The 18323-nt window shown below is 34.1% G+C and overlaps 1 protein-coding gene across 1 annotated transcript; it reads left to right on the forward strand.

Annotated features, from left to right (window-relative positions):
- LOC109360939 (shaggy-related protein kinase theta-like) lies at nt 7569-12568 on the forward strand. The gene is made up of 13 exons (XM_019606166.1): nt 7569-7907; nt 8437-8688; nt 8944-9036; nt 9197-9256; nt 9369-9641; nt 9783-9857; nt 10536-10592; nt 10676-10816; nt 11280-11330; nt 11451-11546; nt 11646-11729; nt 11994-12096; nt 12176-12568. Exons 1-13 carry the CDS (start codon nt 7845-7847, stop codon nt 12235-12237), a joined length of 1410 nt encoding a protein of 469 aa, XP_019461711.1. The 5' UTR covers nt 7569-7844; the 3' UTR covers nt 12238-12568.

The following is an 18323-nucleotide window of genomic DNA, read 5'->3' on the forward strand; positions in this document are numbered from 1 at the left end:
AAATTCAACCAAATCATTAAACTAAAAAAATTTCTCTCACTAAAATATCACAAGTTAGATTAAATAAAAAAAATACAAAACATTGAGTTAGTAAAAAATGAAAAGAAACTAGTACAACTATCTAGTAATTATGCATCTAGTTAAATACCATTTGCAATACAAGTTAACTTTGAAATTAAATTGTTAAGTTATCTTCATATGGTCTACAAGAGTGTGTGAAAATAAAAGATAGAAGTTGATAAATTTTAAGAGTATATTGAGAATAATAATAATATAAATTTGAAAACTCAATTTAATTAAAAATAATTTATCACTTTTCTCTAACTATATTTTTTAAGCCAAGTCAATCATATGATTAATGGAGTTCTGAAGATACCAAACATATGAAAAATATATATAAGAAAGTACATTTGGATACTTCAAAAACTCCAAAGTCCATTAAACCACTATGACAGTTTCTATGGACAAGTTGTGCTCTTCAACCAAAATAAAGAAACCAACCAAACACTGAATCACTTCAGTTGCAACAAAAAACAAAAATGTTATTTATAACTGCTATAAGAGTCGCCATCTAAAATCATTCTTCTTTAAGGAAGCACTAATTAATATGTTTAACTACAAGCTATAGAATTATAGGATGTGACAAGAGTCACAAGACTGTACCATAATATATAAATTTGTATTAAAAACCATTTTCTTTTCATGGATGCAAGAGTTTATAAAAAATATAGAACAAAAAACATCAATTATACTATCTATTTTATACAACCATACAAAGTCTTACCAGTGAATTGATAGTGAGCTAGCCAATTAAATCCGGATAAGGTCAATCATTTTCGGGTAATGATCCTATGTTCAGAATTTTCGTTTTCATAACAGATTAAACTTCACAAAATAACATTAAAATATTAATTTATATTTTTATAATTTTTCTTTTAAATTGGATAAAGTTTTCTAATTAACTTGAAACACAAAATAAAACATAAATAAGATAGGTGATTCCGATCGATGATTTTGGCCTATAGTTTCCAAAATCCCAATAGATAATTGTGAACTTGTTACTGGTGGCAAACAGTATCAACTTTGGAAGATTAGAGTGAATTTCTAACTGGGATAGTGACTCTTGCTTAAAGAAACAGATGTCATGCATCTGAATTGATAATTACACCTCATATTTCCCAATAATGTAATTAATAATTTAATAGATATGAGGATCTTGACATTCTCCATAAGTTTCTGAGTAAGAAGCTTTTTTGGCCATTTCTAGTGTACCTAGATAGAAATTTAATGTTCTGTCAATTGTAATTTACCACTCCATGAATGGCTTGCACGTATTAACGATTTGTTGTCTAAAATCATGTCTTAAATTAATAAAAATTTATCATATTAATTAAAAACTAATATTATTTTTATTATCGTTAATTTAATATATAGTTTGAGACATAATTTGGAACAATGTATCTTCTTTTCCACTTCATGAACGTTGCAATATTATTGTAGACAATTCACCATAATCCAGGAACTCACAGAGTCATAGATATGCATATTTGGGCCCTCCAATGTGGAGCACCTTCCAACAAACCCCGCTGGATGCTTCTTTGGATATTAAACCCATTCTGATTTTATTCTTCGGCCATGATAAGATGTATTGAAGGGAACTTTTGTTTTTTAATATATCTCACAACAAATAAAAATCTAATCATTTTTCATCACAAAGGAATTATAATGTCTATATATTATCAATATAAAAATTTACACACAAACAATATATTATCACCATTAATTGATATTATTAATATTTAAGGATCAGTATTGATAAATATGAATGGTTGATATAATGAAAGGGTATAAATTTTTTCTTGTTTGATAGTGAGTCTAATACTCTTGAGTAGAGATTATTAAATACGAATAAGTGAGACTAGTGGTAATGTGCATAAGGAATCAAATTATCAAACTACATATCAACTAATTATGTTGGGCCTCGTTGATAAATCTAATTTACTTAAATATATACTCAGACTATTATGTTATATGAGTGATTGATATGTTAGAACTTCAAATGAGCTGTATAAGTCGTGAAGTCTTTTCTATATATAAAATAAGAATTTTTATCTTAAAAAGATAGATGGAGTGGATATTAGCTAGAAAAGTCTTTTCTATGTTTTTACTTGATTTATACAACTTAAAGGAGATTGTAAAAAATAATATAAAACATAAACAACATATATAATGTGTGTGACATAACTTGTTTCTTTCCTATCATTTATTGTTTATTTATAAAATGATCCAACAATTTCTAAATATATATTTTTGACGTACCAAATAATTCAGGTATGAATCATGTTCTTTATCTCTCTTTCTTTATCTTCCCAGTTTCATGCATGCACATACATACACAAAAAGATATACGTGAGGATCACAAGCAAGGATCTCTCAAATCCCAAAACTTGTAGGTTTGGACAAAGTTATTAAAGTCAAGAAAATGAAAGGTTATCCGAAATAAGGGAATAGTAGTTGGCCATTTTAGTTTTGCTAGCTTTAGGACATTATCTTATGGGCCTATTCCTTTTTATATATTATTACAATATTACAGTATAAGCTACCACCCAACCCTTTCCTTCTCCTCCTTGTGTATAGATTTTATTTTATATGTTGTCTCACACAAATAAAAACATGTCATATTAATTAAAAAATTAAACTTTTATTATTATTGATATTATTGTTTTATTGTGAACTATTAACATAAGACAACATATGTTACGTTAATGTTTTGATGCATTCCTTCAAACACATGGTGGTGGGTTCCAGTAACCCTACACCCTTGAATCATTATATTTAGACAATGATGGGAAGAGTTGGATGTATTAGATGGGATTAGAAAAATACATCTTGAGACATTATTAGCACCCTCTATCTTCAAAAGCCCTTTGTGAAAATGTCAATGTGAGGTATGAAGTGACTTTGATGGGATTGTCCAAAAACTACAACTTGAAAGCTTTACCCATTAATTATGATGACCTTTTTAGGTGGTCCATTTATTATATTAAGTAATCCAAACAGAAAATGTTGTGCTTAACACTTTGCCAACAAGAGCTAAAATTGATTCTTATTCTTTGTTTATGAATATTTAGAGCAACCATAATGGTTGTTTTAAAAGTTGTTTTTAATAGATAAGAATATTTTTACTTTTTAGTGTGCTATTCTTATTTTCTGATTTTTATTCTTAAATAAGAATAATTCTTGGTTATTCTTTGCTAAAGGAAAGTGAAAAGAGATATAGATGTTAATGAGAAAATGTAGATGTTATGAGATCCAAATAAGAATAAGAACGATGTTTACTATTACGAAAAAAATGTATATATTGTTCTTATTTTATGAAGAGAGTTATAATAAATTATAAAATAATATATGAGATTAAATAAGAATGAAATTATTGTTTTCCAAATGGAACAAGTAGAATCATGTGACTCATCTATTATATCAGGTATATGCCGTCTTACTTTAATTTATCGGCATCTTTGTGATCTATAATTCTTTTTCATCGATGTTTCTTTATCCAACAATTACCAAATAATCTTTTTTAAGAGGTAAAAATTATTGTAATTTGTTTTGTTTTTATTGACAAAATATTTTTCATATAGATGACAAAAATATCATACTTAAGAAATTTTCAATAATCTATTAACCATATTAAGTCTGGTTGGTTGTGATCATAATTTGAATTAACAATAGAAAATGTTAACAACTGTTTTAAAGTAGATGCAGTTAAGGAATCATTAAAAAAATGTTTTTTTATGAGAATGTGTTATATTTAAATCATTGAAAAGTGATAACTTGATTTTTCAATGCAAAATTTTCTTTTATTGATTCGTTAATCACTAACTTAGGACACTTGTTGACATAACCCTAACAATAAAGCAAATAAAAATGGGGATATCTATTTTTATAATTAAGGTGATGAGTACAACTCTATAGAAAAAGATATGGGTGAGCATAGTCAGGTTGGGTTTGGTAAGATTTGTCCCTTATCCAACCTCATATAGTGGTGAGTCATTTTTTGAACCTGAGTCTAGACTTAGAGTTAATCCAATTATAACTATTGACTGTGACAACCTTTAAACCCGAAGACCATGTTGACTTAAAAACCCTAGGAGAATAGATGGATCCACAAGGTATATTGGATATCACAATTGTGGATCGACACATGCATGGATAGAGAATGATCAACGCCTGGCCGTGGTGGCCAAAACAATTGTGAATGGAGATTTTGAAGCCAAAATCTAAAAACTACTCTATTTATTTTCAGATTATGTATTGAATCTAGGTAGTTTTATTTTATGTACTTTTTGAGTTATAAATTAAGCCTAATATATAATAATTTTTTCTGCAGTAACAACAAGATCTCTCTTTAAATCACGTCCCTTGTGTGATCGATGTCAAATTTTAAATCAATATTTTGTTTATATTTCATTATGAATAAATCATTGAAGGGTTGATATCATTGTATCTATTAAAAAAATAAAGAGGAGTTAGACCATTTCCCCATAAATACTACCCAATCCAACACGAGTCACATACCCCCCAATTAACTTGAAGCAACTAATTGTAGCCTTAAAGAATATGACTACAACTATGAATTCTTTACAACTTGTTCGTGTGGAAATATATTTAAACATTATAATATAGAAATAATTAAAATCATTGTCTAAGATTGTTCAAATGTTACTTCTGGAAAAAAAAAAAATCCTCCTTATTAGTGGGCTTGTAGCAAACTAGCAAGTAGCACATCCAAATGTTTTTTTCATGTGTAAAAGTTTTGACTGGGCCAGTGTTTCTGTTAGTGAGATTACGTATAAGGTTGGTGTACTCATGGATCCTATAATCTAAATTTTAGCCCAACATTTTTCGGGCTACAACCTTTTTTGTTCTCATTTAGGCCCAATGATTCGTGTTGTGTTGGACATTCTACAAATATAGCTAAACAAAATTGTATTCCAGACCAGTGTATTTGAAAGTGAGCAAAATTACTGTATGTATCCTTCGAATTAGTTTTTATAAGGTTCATTATGTAAGTTTTTTATGTTTCAAATCGGTTCTTTAAATTATCTTATGTTTTATAATTGGTTCATTGTTATTTTTTGCTTTTAATTGATCTTAAGTTGTTTTTCCGTTAGATTTATAGGCTAAAATATTTTTGAATAGTATTGTTTTAGAAAACTATTAGAGTTTTTTTAAAATATATTATGAACTCAATAATACTAAAGGTGTAAATTTTAGTTGAAATTTGAGCTATAAGAAAAATATTATTGATAAGACTAAACATAAACAAATAGTGTTAAAACTGTTTCATACCAGCCAGTTGAACCGGTCCCAATACCAGTATGGTACAATAATTATACTAGTCATGCAATCATATCAGTCAAAATGGCTAAAACTAATTATATCGGCCAATTTTTAATTGAACCGTACCGATCATACCGACCAATTTTTATTTAAAATTAACTTTTTAATTAGTAAACTACTGTTAAACTGTTATATCATATACTAGTACACTAACTGGTTTGATGATATGTATGGTATTAATAACGAGAAGACAATAAATTACTTGGAGTATAACTCATACCATAAATCATCAAAATTAGCAACTACACTCGATACAAAAAAGATTTATTCTTCTTCCTTATTATCTTTTCTCTTACCAATTTAATAAGTTTGACCTGAAACAGAGCATTGCGTAGAAATATCGATGCATTAAGTTTGAAAGAATTAAATTATGGGGAATTGGTTCCGGGTTAGATTCATGTTATTTTAGTTATAAAATATCCATTAAATTTATCAAGAAAAAGTCTTAAAAGACACACCTTTACCGACCCTTGAAAAACAATAATTTTCTAATGGTTGCTCTCCTTTCCTCTTTTATTCTTTTATTGGATTTTACACAATTATTTTACAATATGTAGGATAAATATTCATTTTAATGTTCATATTTTTTCAACATTACATGTTTAGTCTTTCAAAAAATAAAAATCTAAAATGGTCAAAACAATTTTAAATTCGGGTCAAATTAGTATATCATGTGTTGTAAAACATGTTAACAAGAACTATTTTTTTTGTTTCCCACATGTATTCTCTCACTTGAGACAATCTTGTCCGAGTCGGGAACATTTACTTGCACATGAGGCTAACTCTCCTAACGGACATTTTTCTATCCACAAGACTCGAACCCGAGACCTAACAAAAACTAATTTGGCATACATTTGAAAATTTTCGGGACCATTTTGGTTTTTCAATTTTTAAGGAAGCAAACTGATAAGATCGAAAAAACATGAGAGATTGAAATTGATATTGGATTAAATTGTCCATGGACTACTAATGATATTTTGCAGCATCACCACTACCATATATATCACTTTTAGTACGGAGTAAACATGTTGGTTACTCACCACAAGATTATTTATTCTCTATGTATAAGATTTATAGTGAAATAATTTCTGGAACTAACAAGTCACTCTCCCTATATAAAAGTTACTAGTAAATTGGTTAATATGACCATCAATACTAGTAAATTGTATACTACTAAATTGAATATTAGAGGAAGTATAAACATTTTGCGAAAGTAATAGACTATTTTTCAAGAAGATAGGAATGCATTTTCATTAAAAATCATATTTTTAATAATTATTAGTTTGAAAGACCTAGATTCAGACAATATGTTTTTGCGATTTTATGTGATTTTAAATATAACTCTTTATTTTTTTTAATTTAATTTCTATACTTAATATAGAATACAAATTAATAATCTAAAAAAGGGCATAAATTCAAATCGATCACATTAGATATGAGAATAATGTGATATATTCTCAAATTGACTTCCAATGTGACATAAACAAACTCGATTTGATAAATAATTATTTTTTAGAAAACACATACATCTATACTTCTACACTATATATAAAGCCAAAACTTGAAATAACTTTCATCATGGTATAATTTTTATTTCCTATTTTGCCCTTCACATTATTTAATTTTTACAAAAAAACTATATAATCTTAAGTAACTACCACCAATACATTAATTAACCATATATCTCATATTAAATTAAACATTATCATAAACACAAAAAATATAATATAAAGTACATCAAACACAACAAATAAAATATATAAAAACTGAATAATATCACACAATATTCGCCGACAGGCACGAAGTGCCTGTACACACTAGTGGTAGATAATCTAAAAACAGATTAATAATTTTAAAAACTATAAATGATAATATGGAGGGTGTTTCCATAACTTCCTCTCACCAAACCCCAACTTTGCTTTATCTCGCAATACTAAAAGATCTGGACCGTATGACTTTTATGGATGACCAATTAACGGCCAAGATGTTATGTTTGACTGAGGTACAAAATTTGAAGGTAGAATGATTAGATTTGGTGGATGTTGGTTTGACCGTTGAAAATTCATTCACAGATTTTCATTACCAAAAACAAAGGTTACTCTGTCTGTCTCTGATTCAAGAGAGAGAGAAAATCTAGAGAGAGAGAGAGAGAGAAAATCTAGAGAGAGATAGAGAGAAAAAATCTAGAGAGAGAGAAAGAGGGGTTCATAAAAACATTTTTTGTGTGTTTGTTGTCATTTACTTGGTGGTTTCATTGAACTGTTGTTTCGTTTTTCGTTGTTGAGAAGGAACTGGGATAGGGAGAGAGAAATTTGGGTTTTTGGGTTTCTCTCTCTTCTATCTGTTTGGATTTTTTGGTTGGAAAGGTTTGATTTTTTTGTGTGGGATTTGAGGGATTTAGGGTTTGGATTGTTGGGTTTTGAGTGGATAAATCAACAACCATGAATATGATGAGACGGCTGAAGAGCATTGCTTCTGGGAGAACCTCCATTTCTTCAGATCATGTAAGAAATTAAAATATTCATTTTTTAATGTTTATGGGAATTTAATTTTTTCATATTATCTTTGGGATTTTAATTTTTTTAATATGGTTCATTTGTTATTTCTCTAACCTTATTAGTGCTGATGTTATTACTTATTATCATACTTTTTGAAGATATACTTGATTTGTTTTGACCATTTTTGTTATCTAATTTATGATCTACATCTGATGTTATTCTATGTAAAGCACTTGTGGATTGTTAAGTTCACTATTTTTTTTGACCTGATGAGAACATAAGATGTGTGTTTGTTTGATATGTTTATGATTTTGAAACTGTAATTTTGAGATGATGAGGATCTACATTCAACAGTAGATACTGGTCATTTGTACTTGTGCCTGCATATTAAGGCACTTGGTTAGAGCTATGCTTACATTACAAATAGCTTTACATAGATTAGCTAACAAATTAAACCTAAAGTTAGGTTTCGTTGGTTGCTCTTAAGTTAATTATGGTGAGAACTAAATCTGATGAAACTTTTGTTTCTTCTCAGAGTACAGATTCTAGCACAAAAAGAGCTAAGTTTGATCAAGAAACTGACGGGAAGGTCAATGAGGAAACAAATACCGTCGAGAGAGGCAGCAAAGACCAGGCGGAGAGTGTAGGTACATCGCAAGAAACTACGGTCGACACATCCAATGTATCTACGGTAGCTAGAACTGGGAAGCCAACTTATGATCAACTTCCAAAAGAATTGCATGAAATGAAAATTAGAGATGATAAAGCCAATAAGAATAATGAGAAGGTATTAATTGTCATTCATTTTTTCTTACTCTCCTAAGTTCAATGCCTATTTTAGTCATTATTGTGCTACTTTGTAAATGTAAAATCATCAATAGATATTCATAATATTGAAAAGTATGCACATATGCACCTTTCTGTCTCTACTCTCTACCAAGATATCTAAAACAAGTTGGTTTTATTTGTAAGTTTCATGAATTCGGAATCAATTTTAAATTCCATCAATTGCTGATTTGAGTAATAAGTTTATTACATACAGGATATAGAAGCAACTATAGTGAGTGGTCATGGAACAGAAACAGGTCAAATAATTACAACTGCTATTGGTGGTCGAGATGGACAACCAAAGCAGGTGATTACTTCATTATTGTTGCATATCCATGAGTCACATTACTTAGAAGGTTTTGCTTAATTTGTTTGCATGGGTACATGATAATGATATTTTATAGATCTTATTAATGGCTTGCTGAAAAACATTGAGCATTTATCAACTTTTATTCTATCTGGTTCAGACAATCTCGTACATGGCTGAACGTGTGGTTGGGACTGGTTCTTTTGGTGTTGTTTTTCAGGTATTTGTGTTCATTTTCTGATGTTTAAATAAATGTCATTGTCCTTTGCTTTACTGTTCTGTAGGTTTGTCAATTACTTGTTTGCTTACCGACAATACTATATATATTGTAGGCTAAGTGCCTTGAAACTGGTGAAGCAGTTGCCATCAAGAAGGTGCTGCAAGATAAGAGATATAAAAATAGGGAGCTCCAGGTTATTCGCATGCTTGAACATCCTAACGTTGTTCAACTAAAGCACTGTTTCTTTTCAACTACCGATAAAGATGAGCTGTACCTTAACCTAGTTCTGGAGTATGTGCCTGAAACTGTCTACAAAGTTTCAAAGAACTTTATTCGGACACACCATCATATGCCTATCATTTATGTTCAACTCTATACATACCAGGTAAGTCCAGAGCAACTGCAAGTTGGTTAACATTTATTTTGTGATGAGTTTGGATTTCCACGTAGTATTTGAATTCGTAATTACTTTGAGCTTGTTATTTTTGTGAGTATATTGATTGGTCTTGGTACACCTATCTTGTAGATATGCCGTGCATTAAATTATTTACATCAAGTGATCGGCGTCTGTCATCGTGACATCAAACCCCATAACCTATTGGTAAGATTTCTGTCTTTTAATTTCAACAGCTCAGCCGGAGTTGTGGGCTTTTGGCCCTTGTTTTTTGTGTTTTTTCTCCTTGTCTCCTTTCCAGGTTTTGTGTTTTACCAATCTTCCTTTGTCTATAGACAGATGAATGTACAATGGGGAAATTTATGCACACAGTAGACTTTAACTTAAAACACAACGGGGAAATCGAGGGATATGTAAACCTTAGGATTCAAGCGGTGGATGAAATGGCGAAGTGCATCATGTGTCTTTTGTGATAGAAAGGTGTCACTTAAACTTCAGGAAAATTTTACTGTACAACTATAAGACTGAATGTTGAGCATGTGTGAAGTACACCGTTAGAAGCCCTACTAAGGAGAGTATATCAAATGGAGGTTAGTCCAATATCCAGAGGAAGAGGGAGGGCAAGAAAAACCAATAGTAAAATGATTAGAAAATATTTAGAGATCAATGCTTTGTCAATGGACATGATTTATGATAGGGCATTATGGTGTCGTTTGATTAATGTAACCAACTTCACCTAATGAGAGTAAGGCTTGATTGTTGTGGTTGCAGTAGTAAACTTTAACTATGATTTCCCATTGAGGATTATTTTAATACTTTAGACTGCTTATAACTTATCTCTATAATTTCAAATCGTATTGAACGGACATGTGATACATATCACAGGTTAATCCCCAGACTCATCAGTTAAAGATATGTGATTTTGGGAGTGCAAAGATGTTGGTATGTTCCTCTTCCTTTAGAATTTGAGGATATTATGAATTATGATAATTTGTATCCGAGCTTATATCTTGCTGCATTTGTAGGTACCTGGTGAGCCCAACATATCATACATATGCTCTCGATATTATAGAGCTCCAGAACTTATATTTGGGGCAACTGAATACACAACTGCTATTGATATGTGGTCTGTTGGTTGTGTTTTGGCTGAGTTCCTTATCGGACAGGTGAGCATATGCAAGATTTTTACTTCCTTTTCTTCTCTTTCCACTCTCATGTTGAAGGAGCATTAATTTCAGCTGGCAAAATCAAATGTTTTCATAAAGTTATTTGTTTGTGAAAAAACATTCTGAATTGGTTCTGCATTTTCTTGTCTGATATTTGAAGTTAACATACTGTTCTGTAGTTTGGGTGTAAACCACTGATTTGAAATTTGTTTCTTGTTTTTGGTTTAGTCATGAAACCTTGACTTGTTTAGTCTAGTATACCGTCCTTACCATTTTGGTTTGAGATGAGAACTTTCTTACCTTGGTGAGCTGCGACATTAAGTAACATGATATACATTCAAAGTATCTTTCTATGAACATTTCACTTTCACTCAAATAATTGCTTTCCTTGTACTACTAACTAGGTCCGGCAATTTAAGGCATGTTTTATGATTGATACTTATCTATGCTGTATTATTTGCAGCCTTTGTTTCCCGGAGAGAGTGGGGTTGATCAGTTAGTGGAGATCATCAAGGTACTGTTTTTTGTTCTTTTATTTCTTACCCATCCTTTTTGCTTTATATGTTTCTCTTCTTCAATGTTGGCATTCTATCTAATATTTTTCTTCAATATGTGTTTTATTTATGTACTATAGATCTTGGGGACACCAACCAGAGAAGAAATAAAGTGCATGAATCCGAACTACAATGAATTTAAGTTTCCTCAGATTAAAGCTCACCCATGGCACAAGGTTAGCAGTTATTTCCTCTGCGGCTGCCCCTATGGCTTGCATGTAATTCATAAATGATAAGTATTTCCAGTCCGATCTTACTGAATTAGTAACTTCCAGATTTTTGACAAGAGGATGCCGCCTGAAGCAGTGGATCTTGTGTCAAGGCTTCTTCAGTATTCGCCAAATCTACGTTGCACTGCTGTAAGAATATTAATTTGCTTTTGGAAATCTTACCTTTTATATTTAGATCGCAAATTCAGTGAAATTAAAGTTGTACAAAGAAGGAAGATGGATCATTCTTAAATGTGATGACCTATAATGTTTAAAATCATTACCTAGTTTTATTTTATATAAAAAATCATTACGTAATTTTGGCTAACTTACACTTCAAGGCTATGGAAGTTTGGATAATAATCAAATTATTCAGCAATGTTAGTCTATTGTCTAACTTTTTCTTATTTACAGTTGGCTGCATGTGCACACCCCTTCTTCGATAGTCTACGAGACCCAAGTTTTAGCTTGCCAAATGGGCGACCGGTGCCACCTTTGTTCAATTTCACAGATCAAGGTATGGTGGTGATTAACTTACCATTTTTCAGTTAAATGATATTTTTTCCTGTTGCTTATATATAAAGAAAACATCGCAGAACTGGCCGATGCACCTGACGAGTTACGTCAACGTCTCATCCCTGCACATGCAAGGACTTGAACTGATTAACTGCATTGAAACATCGTCTTTAGGGCATTGTAAATGAGTTTTTGGATAAATAGGTACCTTCACTAGCTATGTTGTCTGATCAACCAGGTTTTTTAGTCCAGCTTGCACAGCTGTGACTATAAAAACTCATAAACCTTAACACTTTGTTACTTTGTTAAGGACCATGTAAAAGACCTGTAAGTGACTCAGATGGGTTGGTGATAGTGTTGCAAACACTTTGTAGTAGTTTATGATGTTGTATGCCTCAGTTGTGAAATATTATGAGTTGTTACAATCTTTTATTCATGTTTCAATTTAGTTCAAGTTGGGTTGTTCCTTAATTTATGTGGTAGACTAAAGTATAGGATCCTCAAATGGGCAGCCATAACTTTTCTATTCTTAACTCTATTTATTTATTCTTGAAAAGAAAAAATTCAACAATATTGCATCTGATTTCAGTAATTGGGACGGAACTTTTAGATTCAACATGTAATTGGTAAGTTCCTATGGAACAAATTTGTGATGTGCATTACTTCGGATCTATTGAAGGACTTAATCATTTTCAGTAACTTTTTTATGTTTGTGACCCTTATTCTTATTTTTTTATTTAACCAACTATACGTTGCATTTCAAAAAACAAAATTGGATACTAATTTAGCCTTTAGTATAAAATAAAGTTAAGATCTTCTCCATTAATGAAGAGATAAGTGCTTTAAAAAAGGGAAATTCAACTTTCAATGACTAATCTATCTATTTGATTATAATAAAATTATACCTTTGTCATTATTAAAAATAAAGAGGAAGCATGTACTTGACTTTTTATTAATGAAGAGAATTATTGTTAAGTAATTGTTATTGAAAGCATTCAGGAGAATATATATAAGTTAAAAGGATGGTCCAAGCAAGTATGTGGATTATAGATGTATGTAATCTTATTTTTTTGTAAATAAAGGATTTTCATGATTTGAAACTATTTCCTACATGTTAGGAGGCAATCAACAATAATCTGAGAAGTGAGGACTATCTTATTTTCATGAGACATTGGAATCTCATCTGTTATGATTCATTCTAAGCGGTTGTATTGTAATTTTAGTAAATGATTACATGCCTTCCATTGCAAAATTCCACAATAAGTATTGTTCCAACCTGGTTTTATCTGGGCATCCAACCTTTTGAGAATTTATTATCTCGGCATTCTCGGACTGTCCCTTTTACCCGAATATCCAATGCAGTATTCAACATGTCCCCCGTCCGTCTCAGATGGATCTACCCGTGACAGATGCAATAAATGCTCATGACACGACATTATGTCCTATAACACTCTATTAAATGCACTTTAGGTATGTTATTTATTGCACATTTGACATATCATTTAATGTGTCGTTGACTCGCCATCAGTGTCAGACCACAGACCACCTGTCACGCTGCCTGAATATTCTACCTCCCCCGACAAATTGACAAGAACAGATCTGCAGGTCAAGTAAGGACGACCAGAGTGCGTCCCTCCCGTTAGATGCTGGCCAATGACCAAATGCCAACTCAGCATCTCCTAAGCCCTATAAATAGAAGAGACCATATATGGAGTAGAATCATCCTATCATTCTCTCATTTATTGCTACATTTATTACTATAACTTCTCTACTAACTTGATCGTCGGAGAACCTTTTCAGGTACCTCCCCCGGCGGGCCCAGAAGATCACCCAACCAAGTTACTTGTTATCCTACGCTGCATCGGACGTACTCTTCTGATCGTCCATCCTCAGCTCCCGACCATCCATTCTTAACACTAAAGAACATTGGCACCATTTGTGACTTACCTACAACATGGTGACCACTCGTAACCAAGCTCAACCACCTAGCCACACATAACCCAACCCGAATCATGAAGACATTTTTTTTATGGATATTTAAAGACATTGTTTTTATCCTCTTTAGAAGAAGTCCAGTTTATGATGTTGATTAAGTTAATAATAATTTATTTCATTTTTATATTGAGGAATTATTCCTATCATTAAGGAAAGTTTAATGCTATTAAATATTTTAATAGATATGTTTCCACTCGTATATTATTATCCAAATTAAGGTGTTACATTTATTTTAATAGATATGTTTCCGCTCGTATATTATTATCCAAATTAAGGTGTTACACAACCATCTCACCAAGCTAGCCAAAGTCATCCTCCAAACACCATCCTAGAAGCACTCACCACCCAACAACTCCTCTACATGATCCAAACTCAAGGCCAAATTATCCAACAACATGTCCAACTACTAGTGGAGCTTCACCAACATAGACCAACACCCACTAATGGACCCTTGCGACCAGTTGTCGATGAGCACTCCACTGAATCCGCCGAAGCTTCTAGGCTCGTAGCCCCCCAAACACGAAAACCACTCAGATAACTCAACCCCCTGACCACAACTCCTCACGAGCAAAACATCTTTTCCCAGAAACTATTATATCCTCACCACTCCCAAAACACCTTACCCGACCCAGCAATATCGACTAGTACGATGGAACAAGTGACCCACATGATCATCTCGATGCCTCAATGCTCTTCCACGGGACCACTGACCCCATCATGTGTCGAGTATTTCCCCTCACTCTGAAACGCGCTGCCCTGTAGTGGTTTACTCGGCTAGCACTGAACAGTATCGACCAATGGGCCACTCACACCAACGGATTCAACATCAGCTTCACAACAAGTAGAGGTGGCGGTGCATATTCTAGTGACGGGCTTACAGGATGACCTCTTCAGGTAAGAATTGGCTAAAAATTCAGACCTCACAATGGACGAACTCCGATCTAAGGCTCAACAATTCATCAATCTAGAAGAAACCCATCCTAACCACCCACCCACCGAACATAGAGAATACCAACTCCCCTCACGAGAAGCCAAACGGCCAAAAACACACGAACACCCTCGAGATGATCCACCCCGAAAACCCAAAATCCCAAAAACCCAAATACAACTCTTACACCCCCTCAATGCTAGTCGAACTAGAATCTTGCAAGAAGTTATGGCCACCCACTTAGTCCAAATCCCCAAACCCAATCCAGGCATGAGATTAGGGACCAAAGACCGCTCCAAATATTGTGACTTCCACACCTTCTTTAGCTATGTAATAGAAGAGTGTACCCAACTGAGGGACGTTATCGAAGACCTAATCCAAGTTGGACACCTCCGGAAGTTTATAGCCCGAATTCACCAAGAATGGTCACCATCTCTGCGTCGATCCAGTCCTCCTAGGAGGCGCTCCCCCAAAAAAGTCAACATGAACGTCCTCCAAACAAAGACCAGAGAGATCAGTATCATTCCACCAACAGGCGACAGCAGAGTCCGATGGACGCCAACACCATATCTAGCGGTTTCAAGCAAAGTTCCTGGTCATCGACTATGCCTCGGCTTACAACGCCATACTTGGTTGACCAACGCTCAACCATCTTGAAGTAATAGTCCCCACCCCACAGCTCGAAATGAAGTTTCTCTCGTCCGAGCTCTAGGTATGCATGGTTATGGGACACCAGCAGAGTGTAAGAAGTTGCTATCAGATGAGTCGTCGGTTGAACCACACTTCAGTACGAGCACCACCCCCAAGCAAAAACAATGGGGCATGCACTTAGTGGAACTAGATGCCAAGACAGATACAGAAGACCTACGACCTCATCTAGAAGGATAAAAAACCTCCATTCAACTTGGCCCCTTAAAGGAAAATGTGGTGTATATCGACTGTACGCTCGATGAAGCTTAGAGGTCCAACCTGATCAAATGTTGGGAGGCTAACAAAGATCTTTTTGCCTGGTCTACTACAGATATGCCCAAAATTGACCCTTCAGTTGCCTGTCACCGACTCACGACAAATCTAGGAGCAAGGTCGGTAGCCTAAAAGAAAAGAAAGACGGGCGTCGAAAGAACAATTGAGGTTACTCAAAAGATGTCAGAACTGCTAGAAGTCGGCTTCATACGGGAAATAACATATACCACCTGGTTATCAAACGTCGTGCTAGTCAGAAAATCATCTTGAAAGTGGCGGATGTGTGTGGATTATTCTGGGTACCAATTTCTGTCATTTATGGATCTTATTCGGGATATAACCAGATTCCCATGTACCCCCCAGATCAAGACAAGACCACCTTCATTACACCCAATGCGGCTTCCTGTTACACGGTCATGCTATTCGTTCTGAAAAAAGCAGGGACCACATACCAGAGAATGATGAACACCATTTTCGGAGATCAGATTGGAAAGAACATGGAAGTCTATATGGACAATATGATCACCAAGAGTCTACCAACACAAGACCATGTGATTATCCATAAAAGTGTACATTCGGAGTAGAAGCCGTCAAGTTCTTGAGATTCCTTTTAACACACCGAGGTATTCAAGCCAACCCTGTAAAGTGCTAAGCAATCATAGACATGCGCAACCCAAGATCAGTCAAGGAAGTCCAACAACTCAATGGGCGGTTGGCAGCCTTGGCTAGATTTCTTCCAGCATCCGCCAAACACTTCGTCCCGCTGTTCCAGCTCCTAAAAAAGAGCAACACTTTTACTTGGTCAGAGGATTGTGAAGCAGCTTTCCAAATTTTCAAACAATACCTAGCAATCCCGCCCGTGCTTTCTAAGCCCAGACCCACTGAGACACTATATGTCTACTTGGCGGTAACAGATTGGACCGTAGCCACTGTTGTAGTCAGAGAAAGTAAAGATGGTCAACACCCACTATACTTCATCAGCAAGGCATTACAAGGCCCATAGCTCATATATCAGAAGTTAGAAAAGGTAGGCTACGCCCTCTTGGTGGCAACAAGACGTATGCGACATTATTTTCAATCCCATCCAATGGTGGTCAAAACCAATCAACCTATCCGCCAGATTTTGCACAAGCCTGAGCTAGCCGGGCGGAAGATCTCCTGGTCCATTGAACTGTCACAATTTGATATACGGTACGATTCCAGGACGACCATCAAAAGCCAAGCCCTTTCCGACTTTGTTGCCGATTTGACCACACAACCGAGTAATTCAGAGCAAATATAGACCATATATGTTGACAGTTCATCCAACCCTCGGGGCAGCGGGGCAAGAGTCTTATTAGACAATGGTCAGGGGATGACCATCGAGCACTCACTAACATTCACCTTTTCTATATCAAATAATCAAGCAGAATATGAAGCGTGCATTGCCAGTTTGCAGTTGGCTAAAGAAATGGGGCGAAAAAAAATCTCCATTTGCAGCGATTCCCAACTGGCCGTCTCACAGATTACGGGGGCCTATCAAACAAAAGATGTGTTACTCGGAAAAGACCTGACCAAGGTTAAGGAATTAATGGCCAAGTCCGAAACAACGTCCATCCAACACGTCCCAAGGGAACAAAACATATGGGTTGATATTTTGTCCAAGCTAGAAAGCACGAAGAGCTTGGGTAACAACAGATCGGTGGTTCAGGGAACAATCTTACGACCAAGCATCATGGCCATCGAGCAAACACAGATCCTAGACGACTGGACCGACCCAATCATCAGATATTTGTCAACCGACAATTTGCCAGCGGATCAGAAGGACAAGCAAAGATTCTTCGAGTATAGTTCATGGTTCACTTTGGTGCAGGGTTGTTTATACAACTTAAAACTGATCAGAGTAATCCATTACTGTCTTTGAGTAACAGATTACCAGTGATAATGAAGATGAGTAACAAATTACTTGTTGTGCAATGACTCATATCTCTAGATAACAACAATACAAGTTATGGGCTTGAGCTGATGTAAAGAGGTTGTGGTAGAGGACTATATATATTGATGTTATGTAGACCTAATGTAACAAGGAGAAGAATAGTAAAACACTAATCCTTATTCTCTAATAATATATAGTGGTAGCCGCTCAACGCTCCCGGAGACGTAGGCACAATTGGCCGAACCTCGTTACCAAATCTCTTGTGTTATTCTCTTGTCTCTATACTCTTTACTATTTGATTGTTCGCTTGTTCCCAACAATTGGTATCATATGGCTCTTAACCCAGGTGCCAAATTCGAGGTGGGGAAGTTCGATGGAACTGGTAATTTCGGATTGTGGCAAAGGAGGGTTAAGGATGTGTTGACTC

The sequence above is a fragment of the Lupinus angustifolius genome, chromosome LG11, assembly GCF_001865875.1.
Source record: "Lupinus angustifolius cultivar Tanjil chromosome LG11, LupAngTanjil_v1.0, whole genome shotgun sequence".
Taxonomy (NCBI): domain Eukaryota; kingdom Viridiplantae; phylum Streptophyta; class Magnoliopsida; order Fabales; family Fabaceae; genus Lupinus; species Lupinus angustifolius.

Coding starts and splice junctions, on each gene's coding strand:
- LOC109360939 (XM_019606166.1), top strand. CDS start 7,845: ATGAATATGATGAGACGGCTGAAGAGCATTGCTTCTGGGAGAACCTCC. Junction 9,257..9,368: donor CTTTTGGTGTTGTTTTTCAG/GTATTTGTGTTC, acceptor TATATATTGTAG/GCTAAGTGCCTTGAAACTGG. Junction 10,817..11,279: donor CTGAGTTCCTTATCGGACAG/GTGAGCATATGC, acceptor TATTATTTGCAG/CCTTTGTTTCCCGGAGAGAG.